A 19,318-nucleotide genomic window follows, 5' to 3' on the forward strand; every position below is an offset into this window, starting at 1 on the left:
CATCCAAGCTAGGAACCAAGGATTTATTCTACATATTTTCCTCTTCTTCCCTATCCATGACTAATTCAGTCACTGATTTTGGACAGTTTTTTTGTTAACCTCTTAAGTATTTTTCCATTCTATCCCAGAATCTCTATCCCTGTTCGCCACTGTCCTGGTTCTGACAGTCATGTTTCTTCTAGACAACTGTACTACCTAATTGCAATATCTAACTAATCTCCTTGCCCCCAGTTTTTCTACTTTCTCCCATTTCCCCCAATCCATCCTCAAAAAAAGTTACTGAGCAAAAATAAGCTAACCATAAAACAATAATATCAAAGAAGCAGATTGGAAAGGTGTATAATAGGAGGGGGGGTTTGGATTTAGACATTCCATATCTGATTGAATATGAATAACTGAAAATATTTATCTATATTCAGAAACCAGTAAAAGGACAGTGAGGGTGGAAAAGCATTATAAATCAAAAAGGCCTATGAGAATGAGATGATATGACAACAGATTAAGACATCACAAATTTTTTTAAAGATTCAAAGTGCATAAATAAATAGCAAATGACTGAGACCAGAAGGGTAAGCTATAAAAAAGCAGTCTGATTCATGCCATCAGTCCCAACACTAAAGAATGTTTGAAAAAGAGAATGCAGGAGTGGCAGTGAAACCAGAAAGGCTGTTTCAAAACTGGTAAAATGAGTAATTAGACCTCCAGATTCTTCCTTCATCTATGCACATGTATGAAGATAAAGAGTAAACAACTCTTTACACAAATGCATCAAAAGATTATACCCAAATATTTTTATAAACACCCCTATAAATGAAGAAAAAAGATAAACTTATAATCATTCATAAGAAGTTAATATCTATAGTTTTTTAAAGACCTAAAGAGGATTGAAATGCCTTGAATTAATCTCTTTTCCTCAGGGTAGGTTAGGCCAGTGAGAATAACCATACGGTTAAAAAATTGTTTCTACTTTAAGTTTCAATGTTGATTATACAGTCACTCTATATTCTCTTAGGGAGTATGAAAAATAGACTTTGGAAGTCTCTATTTTATTCAAGCCCTCTCCATCTGGTATGTGGGCTTTTAAAAAGTTCAAAATAAACTAAGTTGCTGTCTAACTCAGTTTGAAGGAAAAAAATTACAAAATATAATAACATCTTACACTTTAACGATGGAGACTTCTGTAGTTCTTAAGTCATTCTTAATGTATTTGAAAAAACAAGATGAGAATAAAATAATTTATTATATGAAAAGGACAAGCAGAAGTTGGCAGGAGTTTTGTAGGAATAAGAGATTTTAAATGAGTATTGAAGACATGAAGTATGGTAGGCAGTATATATCAGTCCTTTTATAAAATCCATTAGAAAAAAGGCGGTATGCTATTGTCACAACATCTTTAAAAAACATCACTGAGGGATTCTATTTACAGCAATATGGTAGACTTAGTGCCTTCTGCTAAAACAAATGAAAATGATGAATATACTGTATTTATGAAATATTTATGACACATACTAGGCATAGAACTTATATATAGTTTGTTTTACAAATACCTACATGCACACACACATAAATGATATCTTCTTTAACTCATTAATGAGTTTCCAAAAAGAGTAAGGATGATTAAAGCCAGGGACTGAGAAAGCCAAAAGCGCAGAGGTAAACAAAGTAAATGCTGTGAGTCACTTCAAAGCTGATAAAACTAAGCATCCATGTTCACAATTGAACTGAGGTCAACTTCAGGCTGAAGGAAGATAAAGACCAAAGCAGCCCACAGGTAGTGCAGAAACTAACAGAAGACAAGGCTGGTATGCAAATGGCCATAATAATAATCTTAGGAAAACAAAATAAAATTGTCCTGCTCTTTCTTTCCTTACGTGACCCTCTCACAAATGCTACCACAAAATGAAACCTTGAATGGGGGGGGAGGGGGAAATTCGCAGCCACAAGCCAGCCCTCATAAGAGGTTGTACCTTGAATTTTTATGATCTAAGTGGCATAAAAGCCTCTAATCAAGAATTTAGTTTCAAGTGGTCCTGAGCTGGTAATGTCAGCATGTCAGAAATAAATTTAAACCTACACAAGAAGAATCTCTTAGCCTAGTCTTCAAAAAATTTCTACAGAGAAATTTCTAAGGAAAATAGCCCAGAAAATAAAAGAACAACTAAAGAATACACAAAGAATACTAGGAATAGTAGGCAAGAGTCTACAGGAATTAGACAATAACATAAAATGTTTTAAGTACTAAGAAATAAAAGGAAGCCTTGACAACATAAATAAAAAGAAAGATTTAAAAAGAATCAAGTTAAAAAGAATATCATAAGTAAAATTTTAAATTCAATAAATAAAATGCTATAAAATTAAAAAGAGGAAAACTAATGTATGGTTTTAGATGTTAAAATATAATTTGCCTCTAAAGAAATAGTGACTGGCAAGAGGCCAGAGAAGATCTTCTGGGTGCTGGAAATATTCCTGATCCTGACTCAGGTGCTGGTAACATGTATGGGTTTATTTGATAAAAATGTATCAAGGTGTACATTAAGTGTTGTGAGGTTTTCTATATGATACATTACACTTCCATAAAAGTTTAGATAAAAAATTCAAGGAATTTTAACACAATATTAGACACAATTGAAAAGAAAATTAATGAACTGCAAAACCAAATTAAAGAAATTAACTGGAATGGAGGCCAGCAAATCAAAGAGAAAAGGATACGAAAGAGCAAAGAAGTGACAATATACAGTAAAAATACAAAACAGTCTAATACATGTGTGGAAAGAATGAGGTAGAGATAACATCTGAATAGATAATGTCAGAAAACTTGCAGAGCTCATAAAAGACTCCAACACTAAAATTTTAAAACACGAAGACTAAGAAGATCCTTAAAAAGCCAGAGATAAAGGACAAACTGCCTCCAAAGGAGACACAAAATGACAATGTATTTCCAAAAAGACCAATGAAAAGCAACTTAGCACAACAGTATCTTTAAGGGGCTGGAATAAAATAACTACATGCAAAGAATTGTATACCAAATTCTAAAAGAAAGGCAAATAAAGATATTTTCAAACAAACAAAATTGAGAATTTACTAATATCAGACCATCACAAAAAGAGATGCTAAAGGATATACTTCAGGCAGAAGTTAAATAAATGATCTGAGATAGAAAAACCGACTGAGCTATGACAAGGAATGACTACCTAAGGCATTTATTATTATACGGGTCAGCAAATGTGGCACATGACCAAATCCAGCCAACCACCAGATTTTATAAATAAAGTTTTTACTGGAACACAGTCATGTCAATTTATTGACACACTGTCTATGGCTGCTTCTGCATTACATAGTACACTTAAGTACTTAAAACAGAAACCATGTAGCTGATAAAACCAAAAATATTTTCCATCTGGTACTTTACTGAGAAAGTTTTCCAACCCCTGTACTAGTTGTATACATTTCTCAATCTAAACAATTATATTATAAAGTAATAATGATATCTTATGAAGTTTTTAAAAATAAAAGATAGAATTAAAATATATGACAATAATAACCTGTTAATTTGAAGAGGAGGATTAGAGTGGTTAAAGAACTGTTTGTTCAGAAGGAGGGCAAATAGATGGATTTACTACATAATTTAATAAATTAAATATGCACCTTAATACTTCTAGAATTGCAATTTACTTTATGGAAGGAGTGTTAATTTCTAAGATAAAAAAATAGTGAAGGAATAATTTCCAATATAACAAGGGAAAAGTTTTAGTGTTATTAATATTTATAATATATTTATAAATATATAATATAGGTAATATATTATATAGTATATATTTTATATAATTATGTAAAATAAAATTATATGTGTAATTACATGATAGTATATATCATATGATGTATGATATATATGATAAATAATATAATAATATATTGTAAATATACATTTGTATTACAAAAATTTTATATTACAAATATTTATATTACAAAGAAAATCCACCAAGAAAGTGAAAAGACAATGCATACAATGGGAGAAAACATGTGCAAATCATTTATCTGGTAAGGGTCTAGCACCCAGAATGTACGAGGGGTCTTAATAAAGTTCATGGAAAATGTGTATTATTAAAAAAACTATGCAAGGATTTCAAAATTTTTGCACCTAAACAAGGGGTCTTAATAAAGCTCATGGAAAATGTGTATTATTAAAAAATCTATGCAAGGATTTCAAAATTTTTTGCACCTAAACAAGGGGTCTTAAGCTCATGGAAAATGTGTATTATTAAAAAAATTATGCAAAGATTTCAAAAAATTTTTGCACCTAAATAAATTCATATTAACTTGTCATAATATGTCTGAACAGAATCTAGTTTGTGGCACTTAGAAGGATAAGACATCAGTTTGAAATGAGCCACTCTCAGAGCAACATGAATTCTGCTAAGACTGAAGCAAGAACATACATCAAATTTACAGTGAAGTTTGGATGGAAGAATGGTGAAATCACTGATGCGTTATGAAAAGTTTACGGGGACTGTCCCCCCCCCCCACCAAAATTAACAGTTTACAAGTGGATAGCTTGTTTTAACAAGGGACAAGACAATGTTAAAGATTAAGCCCACAGTGACAGACCATCCACATCAATATGCGAGGAAAAAATTCATCATGTTTGTGCCCTAACTGAAGAGGACTGACAATTAACAGAACAGTAGGAAACATCATAGACATCTCAATTGGTTCAGCTTACACAATTCTGACTAAAAAATTAAAGATGAGCAAACTTTCTACTTGATGGGTGCCAAAACCACTAAACCCAGATCAGCTGCAGGCAGGAGCAGAGGTTTCAATGGAAATTTTAAATAATTAGGATCAAGATCCTGAAACATTTCTTCAAAGAATTGTAACAGGAGATGAAACATGGCTTTCCCCATATGATCCTGAAGACAAAGCACAATCAAAGTAATGGCTACCAAGAGATGGAAGTGGGGCAGTCAAAGCAAAAGCAGACTGGTGGAGAGCAAAGGTCATGACAACAGTTTTTTGGGATGTTCCAGGCATTTTGCTTGTTGACTTCCTGGAAGGCCAAAGAACGATAACATCTGCTTATTACGAGAGTGTTTTGAGAATGTCAGCCAAAGCTTTAGCAGAAAAACACGTAGGAAAGCTTCACCAGCGAGTCCTTCTCCCCCATGAGAATGCTCCTGCTCATTCCTCTCATCAAACAAGGGCAATTTTGCAAGCATTTTGATGGTAAATCATTAGGCATTCACCTTTACAATCCTGATTTGGTGCCTTCTAATTTTTTTTTTTTCTTGTTTGTTTTGTAATCTTAAAAATCTGTAAAGGACACACATTTACCTTCAGTTAATAATGTAAAAAAGACTGCATTGATATGGTTAAATTTCCATGACCCTCAGTTCTTTAAGGATAGACTAAATGGCTGGTATCATCACCTACAAAAGTGGTGAGGCTTATGTTGAGAAATAAAGTTTATATTTTTTCTTTTAATTCCATTTTTCCAAAAAACTTTTGAATTCCTCTCATATAAAAAAATCCTACAACTGAAGTATAAGAATGTAAGTAAACCAACTAAAAAGTGGGCAAAAACTTGAAGAAAATATTAAAGAAGATATACGACTGACCAATAGGCATATTTAAATATGCTCAACATCATTAAGGAAATGGAAATCAAAACCACAAGGAGATACCACTTCACACCTATTAGGATGGCTAGAATCAAGAAAGAAAGGAAGAAAAGAAGAAAGAAAATAAATAACAAATAATGACAAAGATGTGGAGAAATTAGAACCCTCATACACTGATGTAGAATTGCAAAATGGTGTAAGAAACTTTGGACAACTGTCTGCCAATTCCTCAAAAGCTTAAACATAAAGTTACCATATGACTCAACAATTCCACCTAGGTATATACCTAACAGAAATTCAATCATGTCCACACAAAATCCCATGAAAGAATATTCATATCAGAATTATTCATAAAAGCCAGGAAGTAGAAATAACCACAGATGTCCATCAACTGATGAATGTATAAAGAAAATTTGATATATCCATGAAATGGAATATTATTCAGCCATAAAAAGGAACGAAGACTGCTACAATATAAATCAACCTGAAAATATTATGGTAAATGAAAGAATCCCATCGTAAAAGACCATACACTGTATAGCTCCGTTTGTATGAAGTATCTAAAATAGGCAAATTCATAGAGACAGAAAATACATTAGTGGTTGCTAGGGGCTGGGGATAAGGGGAATGGGGAGTGACTGCTAATGGTGTAGCATTTCTTTTTTGGGAGATGACACTGTTCTAAAATTCTAAAGTGGCAATAGTTGCACAAAACTGTGAACATACTAAAAATCAATAAATGGTATACTTTAAAAAGAAAAATTTTATGATATGTGAGGATTATATCTTAAAGTAGCTATTGTAGAAATATTAGTGAATTTTAACAATCAAAGGACAAATTATTTTAATGTTACAAAAATTATTCCAGAGTTAAAAAAAAGAGGAAGCATCCCACAACTCAGTTATGAGGTCAGCATACCCTTGATATGTATACAATAGCTGTAAGAATAATAAAGAATTCCTAATAATCAAAAGTGAATAACAAAGAATAAATATTGTTGACGATGATAAAAAAAGGATCCTTGCATCGAGGCAAAGATTACACAAGAACTCTAAAAATGTTCCCTCTAACCTTTAGAATTCTATGATTTTATGATAATGGTATTTGTATTATTAAGGATCAAAAATGTCTGCCAGTAAAATCATGCTTACATCTGATCAATCTAAGAAAAGCAGATTTCAATGGAAATGTCAGTATAGAGAAAAGGAAAGAGACATCAACATCAAAGTTGAAGTAAAAAATCACACAGGCTATGTCTCTTTTTCACTGACAGTATGTGCAGTAATCTGAATGACATCAGGATTCATACAGTTACATCCTAAATAATATGAACAAGGTGATGACCTGTTTAGCACTGTCAAAAATTTGAGCCTTGTTATTACAATATATATTTCACATTATTTACTTTATGACTCAAAACTTTTCCAGGTTCACGTATTGTTTGAAATGAATATGTCAAAGTTTAAAAGCGCATGAATTCACAACTGAAAACACAGAAGAAATCATGTATTGGAGAAAGAATCATGACTCTAGTCATCACATTATTATTTACTTTGTGCAAAGAAATGAGCAATCTAGAAATATATTATGCTTCATGTAAATAATACATTCATCCATTTAGGTACTCTTTCATAAGTGGCTTAAATTAAGATCAACCTTCTCATTATTCTTAGTTCAGTCTAATGAAAACATCCCAAAGCAACTTTCTTCCCAAGTTAATTTTTGCTATGTTTACATTACAGCGATTGTATTATATTGATCTTTTGATCATATATATATGATCTTTTACAGACAATTTACATTTATGTATGAATATACAATAAAAAGGTATGGATTATAATAAATAGCGTCATTTAGTTCATTTACTTTGGTCATGAAAATCTTTCAAGGAAAAGACTAATTTATATATACACTGACATTTAAAAACACAACAAACCTAAAAAAAATTAGTATAAAATATTAACCATAATAAGAATTTTTAAAAAACATACCTTCTTCAAGGATGGGTCGTGGGATGGCAAATGGAATCTCCTGCAAAGGTTCCATATACTTGTGACCAGCACTAATAACTTTTATTTGAGGTAAACAGAAGACAATCGTTCCTGGCATGCTGGTTTGTCCATGGTACCAACTTCTTACTGTTCCAGGAATGTCACCAGATACAATTGTACTTGGGGAAGGCAGGCTATCATTTGGAATGAACACGCAACAAGACTGTACTTCAAGCTAGAAAAGAAAACCAAAATTAAACTATGTGGATCAGACTAAACACGCCTTCAAAAACCTAACTTCTTCTCTAAAATAAATCAAAAAGGAAAATGACCCATATTTCTTTCTTTATGAGTTACTTTTACTAAGGAACCACAAAATTAAAAAAAAAAAAAAAACTTGAAAAAGTATTGTGTTCTTGCTATAAACTTGATCAAAGTACCCAGTGACATGAGATGAAAATATATCTGCCCTTCCACAGTTCTTTCCAAGAAACATGACTGAGTTAGGAAATGTGTTGGCAAAAAAGGTGAGAAAATCCTTCCTCTTTTGCAGTTCATTAGATTTTGTTAACATCAGATAAGGCCTTAGAACTGACTAGCATTTTACTGCTTTTACTTTTTTAAAAAAAGGATATTTCTATATGAATTTGGCTTTTCCATTTTTACTTTACAGACTAAAATAAGAAAAAAAGGTTTAAAATGCTCAATTTATAGCACTAGATAACCATTAAAGAACATGTTTATATCACATACTTTTTACATACATGTATATAATGATTCCAGTACACACACATACATCACATTTATTACATATAAAAAGATACCTCATAATATGAAAAATCAGAAGACTTAAAAATCAGAGCATTTCCCTTGCTTTTTTCATTCTTCAAATTACCTAAATTATGATTTTATATAAAATGTTTATGCTCCTCTATCCCCAGTATAGTTATTTAAGTTGCCAGGAGCTTAGAGAGTTTAGATAAGACTAAGTAAGCCCAACCAAAAATTAAATTCATCTTGAATTCTTAATTCAGAAGCAATATAGGTAAAAGTCTATTAGTCTTACTTGTCTCTCACAAAGTAATGTTCTGTACCAGGCTATTAAATTGCCCTAACAGCATAACATACTTGAATTATTTATTAAGAAAATATAAACTATAACTTGTTGATTTTCTATAAAATATTTGACATACACACGTGTTATCTGAAGGTGTGATAAAAATAATTTTTTTACTTCATAAATTCTTGGATATTCTAGGAAATTACATTAGCAAAAGAGCTATATTTTATAAAAGATAACCAAGTATACAGTGATATTGCTCGTCTTGAGGCTAATATTTTCCTTAGTGAGAGCATAAGGATACCTAACAGGTTTGGAATTCCTTGATACCATAAGTAATTTGCCAACCTATAAATAAACAAACCTGCTCATCTTTGCTTCACATTTCTGGGCATAGAAAAACTGATGAATTCAGTGAAGAGAAATAAAATTAAAATTAAAAAATTAAAATAAAATAAAATTTTGTAGAAATGAATGTGTTCATGAAGTATGAAGTGATATTTTTAGTTCTAGAATTTTATGCTGTAATTTAGATAATTTATGTGTTAAGTAGTTCATTTAAGATCACAACATATTTTATTTATTCTGAAATAAAAGTCTATATTGTCTTAGATTTATTACAATTATGTTTTCAAATATGTAACATAATTCAGTAGTGATGTTCAATGGCACAATTTAAAATGGCACAATATGAGCATAGTCTTCTCTATTATTAATAATTCAGGTTAAAAGGTCAAACTATAGGCCAGGCGCAGTGGCTCACGCCTGTAATCCTAGCCCTCTGGGAGGCCGAGGCGGGTGGATCGCTCGAGGTCAGGAGTTCGAGACCAGCCTGAGTGAGACCCCGTCTCTACTAAAAATAGAAAGAAATTATCTGGCCAACTAAAAATATATATAGCAAAAAAAATTAGCCGGGCATGGTGGCACATGCCTGTAGTCCCAGCTACTCGGGAGGCTGAGGCAGGAGGATCGCTTAAGCCCAGGAGTGTGAGGTTGCTGTGAGCTAGGCTGACGCCACAGCACTCACTCTAGCCTGGGCAACAAAGTGAGACTCTGTCTCAAAACAAAAAAAAAAAAAAAATGTCAAACTATGAAGTATCAGTATTCAACACTTCATGTAGGTCTTGATGCTATGTTGAAAAATGTTTTCAATGATGTGAGGTAATTAGTTTAATATGCTACCATATACATATATATATATCTCCTAAGAAATAAATTAAAATTGTGCCAAATTTCCAAAGTATAAAACATATCAAAATTTTACTACTTCAAAAATCACTTGTTTCATCAAATTTAAAAAACATGAACAATGCACACAGAATCAATGGCATATTAACATGAGATATATTAAATATACCTCTAAAAGATAAACTTTCAAAAATATAATACACAGTGAGAATTCCTTTAATGGTAAGAATCAAAACAGATAATCCAAATTGCTCAAAATCATTATGATGTTACACCTATTATATATACTAAAGCCATCACATAAATCTTTTTACACTTTTAAAATAACTGTTAAACTGTATGTCTAAAATTGTGGTTTTAATGTAAAACGTTGAGTGATTTATATTACTGAATATAAATCTGCAGCAGTAAATTTTGCATTAATGTAAGGATCTGACAATCCAAGGGAAAGAAAATGAAGTAATCTGCCAGTAAGAAGTCCTCAAGCTGGGGGTCAGATCATGTTCATGGAAACCATCTGGTTGGGACCCTCTGAGCCACACCAAACACAAATGATCTTTTAAAAAAATATCCTATTCATTAATGCATCACAGCTGCACTGAGTGTTACTTCATTTTTCCATGGCAACATCCGTTCTGTTTCAAGGATCTTGTTTCAGTTTTGGTAGCAACGTGTTCTTTTGCCAGTATTGAACACATTCATGTGTTAAAGTGAAGGGATTATTATAAATTCTTGAAGTAGAACCACCTCTATTTTGATTCTTATTAGGTCAAAGGCTACATATCTAAGTATCATATACTGAGGACAAACCAATAAAGTAAAAATTATTTGTTATTTTTATTTTAATAAATGAAATGACTGTAATGTATTTTTTCTGAAGTTCCAAGTTTATGCGCTATCTGAAAGATATATGCCATTGTGTGTCCGTATTCCTCTATATGAGGTTTGGAAAACTTAGATTTTTTTTATTTATGTGTTCTATCATTGTGATCACAATTCAGTTAAAGAGAAGAGACTAAGATAGGTTTCATTTCTCGATTAATCTGAAAATCTTAATTAGCCACTGCACATTATATAAAACACTTTATATATAAATACTTTGAAATGTTGTACCATATTTTCTGCCCTTTTAAATAACGTTACTATTTCCTATTCCCAAATAATATCTCTTTATTTAAAACTTGAAAATTTAGTGATAATTACATTTTGCAAAATTTCTACAGAATGAAATATTCTCTAAATAAATGTATTTTATTTTTCAGAAAATAGTTTCAAATAAAAACAAAAATAAATAAACATTATAAGTTGTATTTCATTCACTTTTTTCTTTCTTTTACTCGCACATTCTTTAATATCTACCTTGAAACTGAGATGAAAGTCGGGAATACAAAGACAAAAGATATAGTCCTAGCCCTTAAAAAACTTAAAAAAAGAGCATTTTTAAATATTATACTAACATCCTTACAGAATTCTAACTGGAATGTAAACTCTATGAAGCCAAACATTTGCCTCTTTCATACACTGTATAGTCTCAGTACATAGCACCTACCTTGTACCAGGGACTCAATAAATAATTGTTAAAAAAAATTGAACACAATTATTTTTATTAGCTATTTTTATCAGATATTGATGCTAATAAAAATAATTGTTTCATGCATGCTATTCATCGTTTCATTTCCACAGAGGCAGCCTATTAGGATGATTAATCAAACAGACTTGTCAGTCAGATGAATACAACTCCAGCTGTGGGACCTTTGACTAGTTATTTAATCTTGCCATGATTTCAGTTTCCTCATCTGTACATAGGGGAAAATCATAGCACTGCTATAAAAATTTAATATAGTAAGTGCCACATAAACATCTGCTAAAGAAATGAAGTCAACAACAACACTGAGCATCTACTATATACCATATTATTGGCCTCCACAGATTTACAAAAGATATTCACAGTACATTTATTTAAAAACGCTGTTGTTTTTGGTTTCACTACTTATACATATAGGAGCCACCAAAATAAGTAGTATCCTATTTGCACTATAAGAAATATATAAACTACCACCCAAATCACAGTTTTCCTATTTTATAAATTCTCAATGCATCATAAAAATATTTTGGATATCTTCAGATGTAATAGAAATCTAAATACACCCAATTTGGGTGCTTAAGTTAAAAACCTCAAAGGTGCACCTTGGCTGTCTTACTTTCCAGAATAAGCATTATAAATCTCCATACTTTTTCCATAAAAACTTGTCAAGGGAAGACATTAAGAATTACCTAGATTTGAATTCCAGACATCCTCCTTCTAACAAACTACTGTGCAATTGCTATTGTTCAATAATAGAACAATAAGAATGTGGGTCTGTGCGCAAAATCTGTAAACATTGTAGGTAAAAACTTACTTTTATAATTAATGTGATTGACAGTTGATTTGTCTGGTCTGACATGTCTACTCCTATTTAATCCTGAAGATAAAAGCCAAGGAGTTTACTGGACATAAGGATATTAAGCAATATAATTATTTTATCACTAGTCATGTTCCAGATTTAACTTCCTAGGAGAGAATTCAACTGGCCTACCTTAACTGGCTTATGGTGCCAGAGACACCTTGACTGACACTGTCATTAAAATCACACAGAATGTGGGAAGTAGTTCCCTCAAGGAATAAAAGAGCATTATTAGGAAAAGAAAGAGACCAGGATGCTTGGTATGGAAATTAAAAAGTCCATTAGACTATACTGTCTGCTCAGAAGACTTCAGAGACTACAAATTAAAAACAGAAAGAAAAAAGTGAAAAGAAAAAAAAAAAACACCCAGGAAATGGCATAGGACAGCAAAATGAACTTCAGCGTAAATGACCAAAAAAGCTGAGTTTGCCAATAACCAGGGAAATGTTCTCCTTTCTTAGTGAATTCTAGGACAGAGCATTTCTATTTAATCAACTGCATGCTATTGACAATTATGTCTTCTGGAATAAAAATGTACCTTTTTGAAGTATAATATATAGGATCTTTGCTAAAGAGTTGACAGAGAAAAATTGCAAAGAACAAGTGAGTTTATGCTAATCTATAGCTAAAAGGCCCCCCCAAAGTTTATATATTAAATAGAGACTAAGACTACATACAGTATTATAAAATAATCCATCATAATTAAGTACAGAAGCTCCTTTTCCCCACTGAAAAATAGACAGGTTATAGCAAATAATGTTTTTATGTGATATGTCTTTTTATTCCAAATAAAAAAGAATATGGGATTAGCAAATACCAACTTTGGCTCCAAAATCAACTTTCCAGAAACTTTGATTCCAAGTATATTTACTTGCTCAAACTTCCACTAAAAGAATATTTCTTTGATGCCTTTAAGTTATGATGCTCTGTTTTATCTGATGACAACTTCAGAGCTTTCTGTTTTATATTCTGGTTCATAAAACATCTTAGAAAATGGACAATGCTTTTGAAAAAAAAAAAAAAAGACCCCAGAATCTTACAGTGTAGATTTTAATTATTTAATCAGACTCTAATTTTATCTTTTAAAATGTTCACAATACATTAACATCTGGAAATGTTTAAATATATAGTATATTTAATACAGGGCTAGGACTAGGGTGAGGCAAGCAAAGTACCTAGGTCATATTCAAGATAACCTATACAAAGATATATCATTTAGACTTCTTACAATTATGTTACCTTATACTCAATCAGCTTAGCTTACTCGAAATAAGGAACCACAAAATAAACCCTACACTTAGAAATAGAGAGGATGATAGATTTTATGTTATCACACATAATTAAAAACAGAATCAACATCACTATCTTTACTTACAATTAATTCATAATGACACATACAATTGAGTTCATTGTTGATGATGAAGCTAATAAAGGCACCAGATCATTATGAAATAAGCAAAAGAACCACAAGAATCCCATAGAATGTTAGAATTGGAAGTAACCTTAAACATTATGTAATCTAACCATTTCACACCACAGAGACACAAAGTAAAACCCATAGCTAACATCTAGATTTTGACACTGCTGACCACCAACTCGTTGAAATTCTACACACTCCTGGCTTTCATGAACACTCTGGCTTCTCCTCCTACATTTCTGATCACTAACTTAGAGTTTCCTTGAAGTTTCCTTTCTCTTCTACTGACTAGACCTGGTCCAGTTAGCACTACCTTGAATGAGGGCATGGATAAGTATTTATACAGGTATTAGGTGATATATACAGATTATAAAAAGTTTTATTATAGATGAAAGATTAACATTGAATACAAATGTTCAGCAACACCTTAGAATATTATGTATTTTCTGCTTCTACAATCACAGATACTATAAATGAAACAAATGTTTCTTGCATTCATGTTGTCTTACCTGTCCTATCTGAAGTCACCACTGTACTGAAGGAAAAGGACAAGTGGGTCAACACAAAGAGTTATCAGAATAATATTAATAGTAAAAGGATTCATCATGGCTGAAATTGGTGAGGTATAGCTTATGTCTGTGAAACAGTGACATTCCTTCAAGCTAAGAGTTAAGACAATAATAAAAAAATGACAAGCCAGACTTTCTCTCTCCCATTCTTCTCTAAGCTTTCTTATAAGCAACATGTTCTCAGAAAAAGAAAGGACGTAAAGGCTTTTCAAAATCCATGTTATGGCTTCTTGAATTAAATAATATTTCAAATAAACACTTTCACTGAGCGATACTATGCAACTGAAGATGGTTTTAAATATATTTCTAAAAATTTTTGGTAGAAGTTTTTATTATAGTAACTAATCAGATTACACTATAGCTACCCATAAAGTGTCTATATGTATCTGTATTCATTTTCCATGCTGTATAACAAATTACCACAAATGTTAGCAGCTTAAAAAAGCTGCAATCAAGGCGTTGGCCACCTATGTTTTCATCTAGAGGCTCACCTGAGGAAGAATACAATTCCAAGCTCACCCTGGTTGTTCGCAGATATAATTTCCTCACCTCTGTAGGATTAAGGGCTGGTCAAAGTATAGGACATAGTAGGGACTCCATAAATACCTTCTGAATAAATTACTGAAATTCCATTTAGCCACTGAATTTTGATCTTCATCAAGGACACATTTTAAATGTTAAATTTAATTAGAAAATAAAAGAAGCTAACAACTAAAGGACTAAAACACATTGATACTTTCTCTTTGAATACTATATATTTTCTTCAATAATCAGTTATTTTCCAATACATTTACACTTTTTGGTATACTTTATTACTTCCTGTAAAACCAATATTCTATCTGTTTAATTTCCTTTCAGCCTAAAGGATTTCTTTCAGCATATCTTGCAGTAAATTTCTATTGGAGAAAAGTACTGCCTTTACGTATTTATTGGCCAACATTTTTGATGGATATTTTGCTGGATATACAATTCTATGTTAACAGTTTATTTTCCTCAGCATATAAAAGATGTCATTCCATTGTCTTCTGGCTTCCATTGTTTCTAATAAGAAGTAAGTAGTTATTCCTACCATTGCTTATCTGTATATAACATGTCTTTATGCTCTTCTTTTTCCTTTTTGTATTTCAGAATATTATGGAGGTACAAATGTTTTGGTTACAAAAATTGCTTTTGTACCATTTGAGTCAAAGTTATAAGAGTACCCATCCCCCAGATACTGGGTACTGTACACGTTAGGTGTGAATTTACCCATCCCCTCCTCTCCCATTCCACCTGCTTGATTTCTGATGAATGTTATTTCCATATGTACACATAAGTGTTTATCAATTAGTTCAAATTTAATGGTGAGTACATGTGGTATTTGTTTTTCCATTCTTGCCATAATTTCACTTAGAAGAATGGTCTCCAGTTCCATCCAGGCTAATTTAAGAGGTATTAGTTAACCACTTTTTTTTTTATGGCCGAGAAGTACTCCATGGTATACATATACCACATTTTATTAATCCACTTATGTATTGGTGAGCACCTGGGTTGTTTCCACATCTTTGCAATTGTGAATTGTGCTGCTTAAACATTTGAGTGCAAGTGTCTTTTTTATACACTGTCTTTTTTTCCTTTGGGTAAATACCCAGTAGTGGGATTGCTGGTAGTTCTACTTTTAGTTCTTTGAGGTCTCTCCATACTATTTTCCATAGAGGTTGTACTAGTTTGCAGTCCCACCAACAGTGTATGAGTGTTTCAGTCTCTCCACATCCATGCCAGCATTTGTTGTTTTGGGACTTTTTGATAACAGCCATTCTCTACATGCTTTTAAAATTTTCTCTTAAAGTAAACCCTTATACACTGTTGGTGGGAATATAAATTAGCACAATCTCTATGAAAAACAATATGGACATTCCTCAAAGAACTAAAAATATTTCTACCATTCAATTGAACAATCCCACTACTGGGTATCTACCCAAAGGAAAAGAAATGATGCTATCAAAAAGATATCTGCCCTTATATGTTTATCACAGCACCATTCACAATAGCAAAGATAAGGAATCAATCTAAGTGTCTATCAACTGATGATTGTGGTGATTGAGTAAAGAAAACGTGTGTGTGTGTGTGTATATATATACATACACATATCTACACACATATAGACACACACACACACACACACACACACAGACAGCATGGAATACTATTCAGCCATAAAAAAGAACAACTTGCAGCAATCTAGTAGAACTGTAGGCCATTATAATAAATGAAGTCAGGAACAGAAATTCAAATACTGCTTGTTTTTACTTATAAGTGGGAGCTAAACTATAGGTATGCACAGCCATACAGAGTAGAATAATAGACACTGGAGCCTTCAAAGATGGCAGGGTGGGACTAGAGTGTGGGATGAAAAATTACCTAATGGGAACAATGTACATTATTTGGATGATGGGTACACTAAAAGCTGAAACTTCACCACTAAAAAATATATTCATGTAACAAAACTGTCCTCATACCCCCAAATATATAAAAAATACAATAAAATAGATTTTTGGCCTCCAAAACCATGAAAGAATAAATTTCTGTTATTTCAAGCCACCCAGTTTATGGTAATATGTTAATGGCAGCCCTAGGAAGTTAATATAACTACTTCTTTAGGAAACTTTCCTTTTAGGAAGGAGTGTCCAATTATGGCTACATATGAGGGTTTTAGCCTCAGGCAGATTTTCATGTGTAATTCACTTTATTAAAAAGTAACTGATTTTGGGCTAAATCACTAATCTAAGCGTCAGGATTTTTCATCTGTTAGGAGGGGCAATAATGTTTACCTTATAAGATTATAATAATTAAATGACGGGAGGCTGAGGCAGTAGGATCGCTTAAGCCCAGGAGTTTGAGGTTGCTGTGAGCTAGGCTGACGCCACGGCACTCACTCTAGCCCGGAAAACAAAGTGAGACTCTGTCTCAAAAAAAAAAAATTTAAACAAGACAATTGTAAAAATGGTCATATAAGAGCCCAATAAATGAATGACGATGGTGTTATTTTTCTAAAAAAATTAATAAAATAAAATTTTCTCCTTATCTTAGCTTTTCAGTAGTTTGATTATGATGCACCTAGCTATGATTTTCTTTATATATCCTTCTTGGAGTTTTCTGAGATTCTTGGGCTTTTGGGTTGCTTCTCACTTTTTGGATTTTAGCACCATGGTCTAAGGTAATGTCAATTAGGATCTCACCTCTCTGTGGGCTTAAAATAACTAATTTTGAAGATGATATAGCTTGCTCTCATAGTTAAGGTGGGAGTGACTTTTTCCTTCAACTTTTTACATGTTAAGTAGAAATGAAAGAACCTAGCACTTAGATATAACTGTCTGGTACATATAAAATTCTATAAAGATGTCTCTGGTATGAAAATTTATAACTTAGCTGATCAGACAAGCATCTAATTATATATTTTCATCAGGTTAAACATGATCTGGAAGAAGGCTAATTCAATAAGATCAAAAAATGTGCATCCAAAAGTGAAAATAAATGAGAAGAAAATGTGATAATAAAGAAAATAGCTGGCCGGGTGCAGTGGCTCACGCCTATAATCCTAGCCCTCTGGGAGGCCGAGGCTGGTGGATCGCTCGAGCTCAGGAGTTCGAGACCAGCCTGAGCAAGACCCTATCTCTACTAAAAATAGAAATAAAAAATTATCTGGACAACTAAAAATATATATAGAAAAAATTAGCTGGGCATGGTGGCGCATGCCTATAGTCCCAGCTACTGGGGAGGCTGAGGCAGTAGGATCGCTTAAGCCCAGCAGTTTGAGATTGCTGTGCGCTAGGCTGACACCACGGCACTCACTCTAGCCCGGGCAACAAAGTGAGATTCTGTCTCAAAAAAAAAAAAAAAGAAAGAAAAGAAAATAGCTATACTTATAATTTTCATATTTAATTTGTAATTAGGTAGAGAAAAGAATTCAGTGACACTTTTACATTAATTTAATTCCAATTCAGATTTTATCTTAGTACTGAGATAAGTATGTGATCTATATTTTTACATTGAGCATTTAAAATCTTATAAATAATACTAAAAAGAAACAAAAAATAGAATGAAATAAATTTTTTAAATTCAAGGAATACCTCTAAGTGTGTATGTTTTTATAACTATCAGGAATAGCATGTGTTTCATATGTTTATAATAAGCAAAGCACATCAATTGTTTTCAACTAAATTATGAAAATGAGATAGAATGCATGAGTATTATCCGTGAGAAAATTTTTACCAATATGAAAAATGCTGAAATTAAAAAGGATTATAGAAATTACAGCCATAGTATTTCTAACTTTTATTTTACCTGTAGTGTGAGACTCTTCACTGCATTCCATACTATTCCAATAAATTCTTTCATTCTTTCTTCAGGACTTCTGCAGCCTTCAGATATATTCAACATGGCTTTCACAGGAACTGACAATGGTCGGGATTCTAAGTAAAGAATAGCTAATTATTTAACAGAAACATGCCTTATAATTTCACAAAAATATACTGAAAGTATTTTCAAGACTGTTTCTTTTCTTGCTTAAAATTACAACTTCTACATGAGATTCCAAAATTAGATCATTTTACTTTGGGGAATTACTGGTTTTCTCTTGAAAAAAATAAAAAAGAACTCCAACTATAAAGCACTTGATTCAGCTAAAATTGATAGGAAATGAGATTTCCATATGTAAATTGTTTTGGTAACAAAAGATTACCCATAAAAATTTCTCAATTAAAAAAAAGAGATTATGATGGTAACCAAAAGAAGTATGTGACTACCTAAGAGCAAATTTCTTTCTTTCCTTTTCTTTTCTTTTTTCTCCTCCCTTCCTCCCTTTCAAGAGATGAGATCTCACCGTGTCACCCAGGCTGAAGTGCAGTGGCATGATCACAGCTCATTGCAATCTCACACTCCTGAACTCAAGGGAGCCTCCTGCCTCAGCCTCACAAGTGGCTAAAACTACAGGTGTGCACTACCATGCTCAGCTAATTTTTCTTACTTTTCATGGAGACAGGGTCTCACTC

The 19,318-nt window shown here is 32.2% G+C and overlaps 1 protein-coding gene across 1 annotated transcript in view; it reads right to left on the reverse strand.

Annotated features, from left to right (window-relative positions):
- The window catches only part of VPS13B (vacuolar protein sorting 13 homolog B), a 752,846-nt gene that overhangs the window by 388,157 nt on the left and 345,371 nt on the right, over nt 1–19,318 (reverse strand). Inside the window, exons 22-23 of the mRNA XM_045560402.1 lie at nt 18,612–18,739; nt 7,611–7,845 (exon numbers count right to left, since the gene is read on the reverse strand). Of these exons, the coding sequence (XP_045416358.1) occupies nt 7,611–7,845; nt 18,612–18,739 (363 nt within the window). The remainder of the gene's footprint in view (nt 1–7,610; nt 7,846–18,611; nt 18,740–19,318) is intronic.

Source organism: Lemur catta, chromosome 9 (genome assembly GCF_020740605.2).
Source record: "Lemur catta isolate mLemCat1 chromosome 9, mLemCat1.pri, whole genome shotgun sequence".
Classification (NCBI taxonomy): Eukaryota; Metazoa; Chordata; class Mammalia; order Primates; family Lemuridae; genus Lemur; species Lemur catta.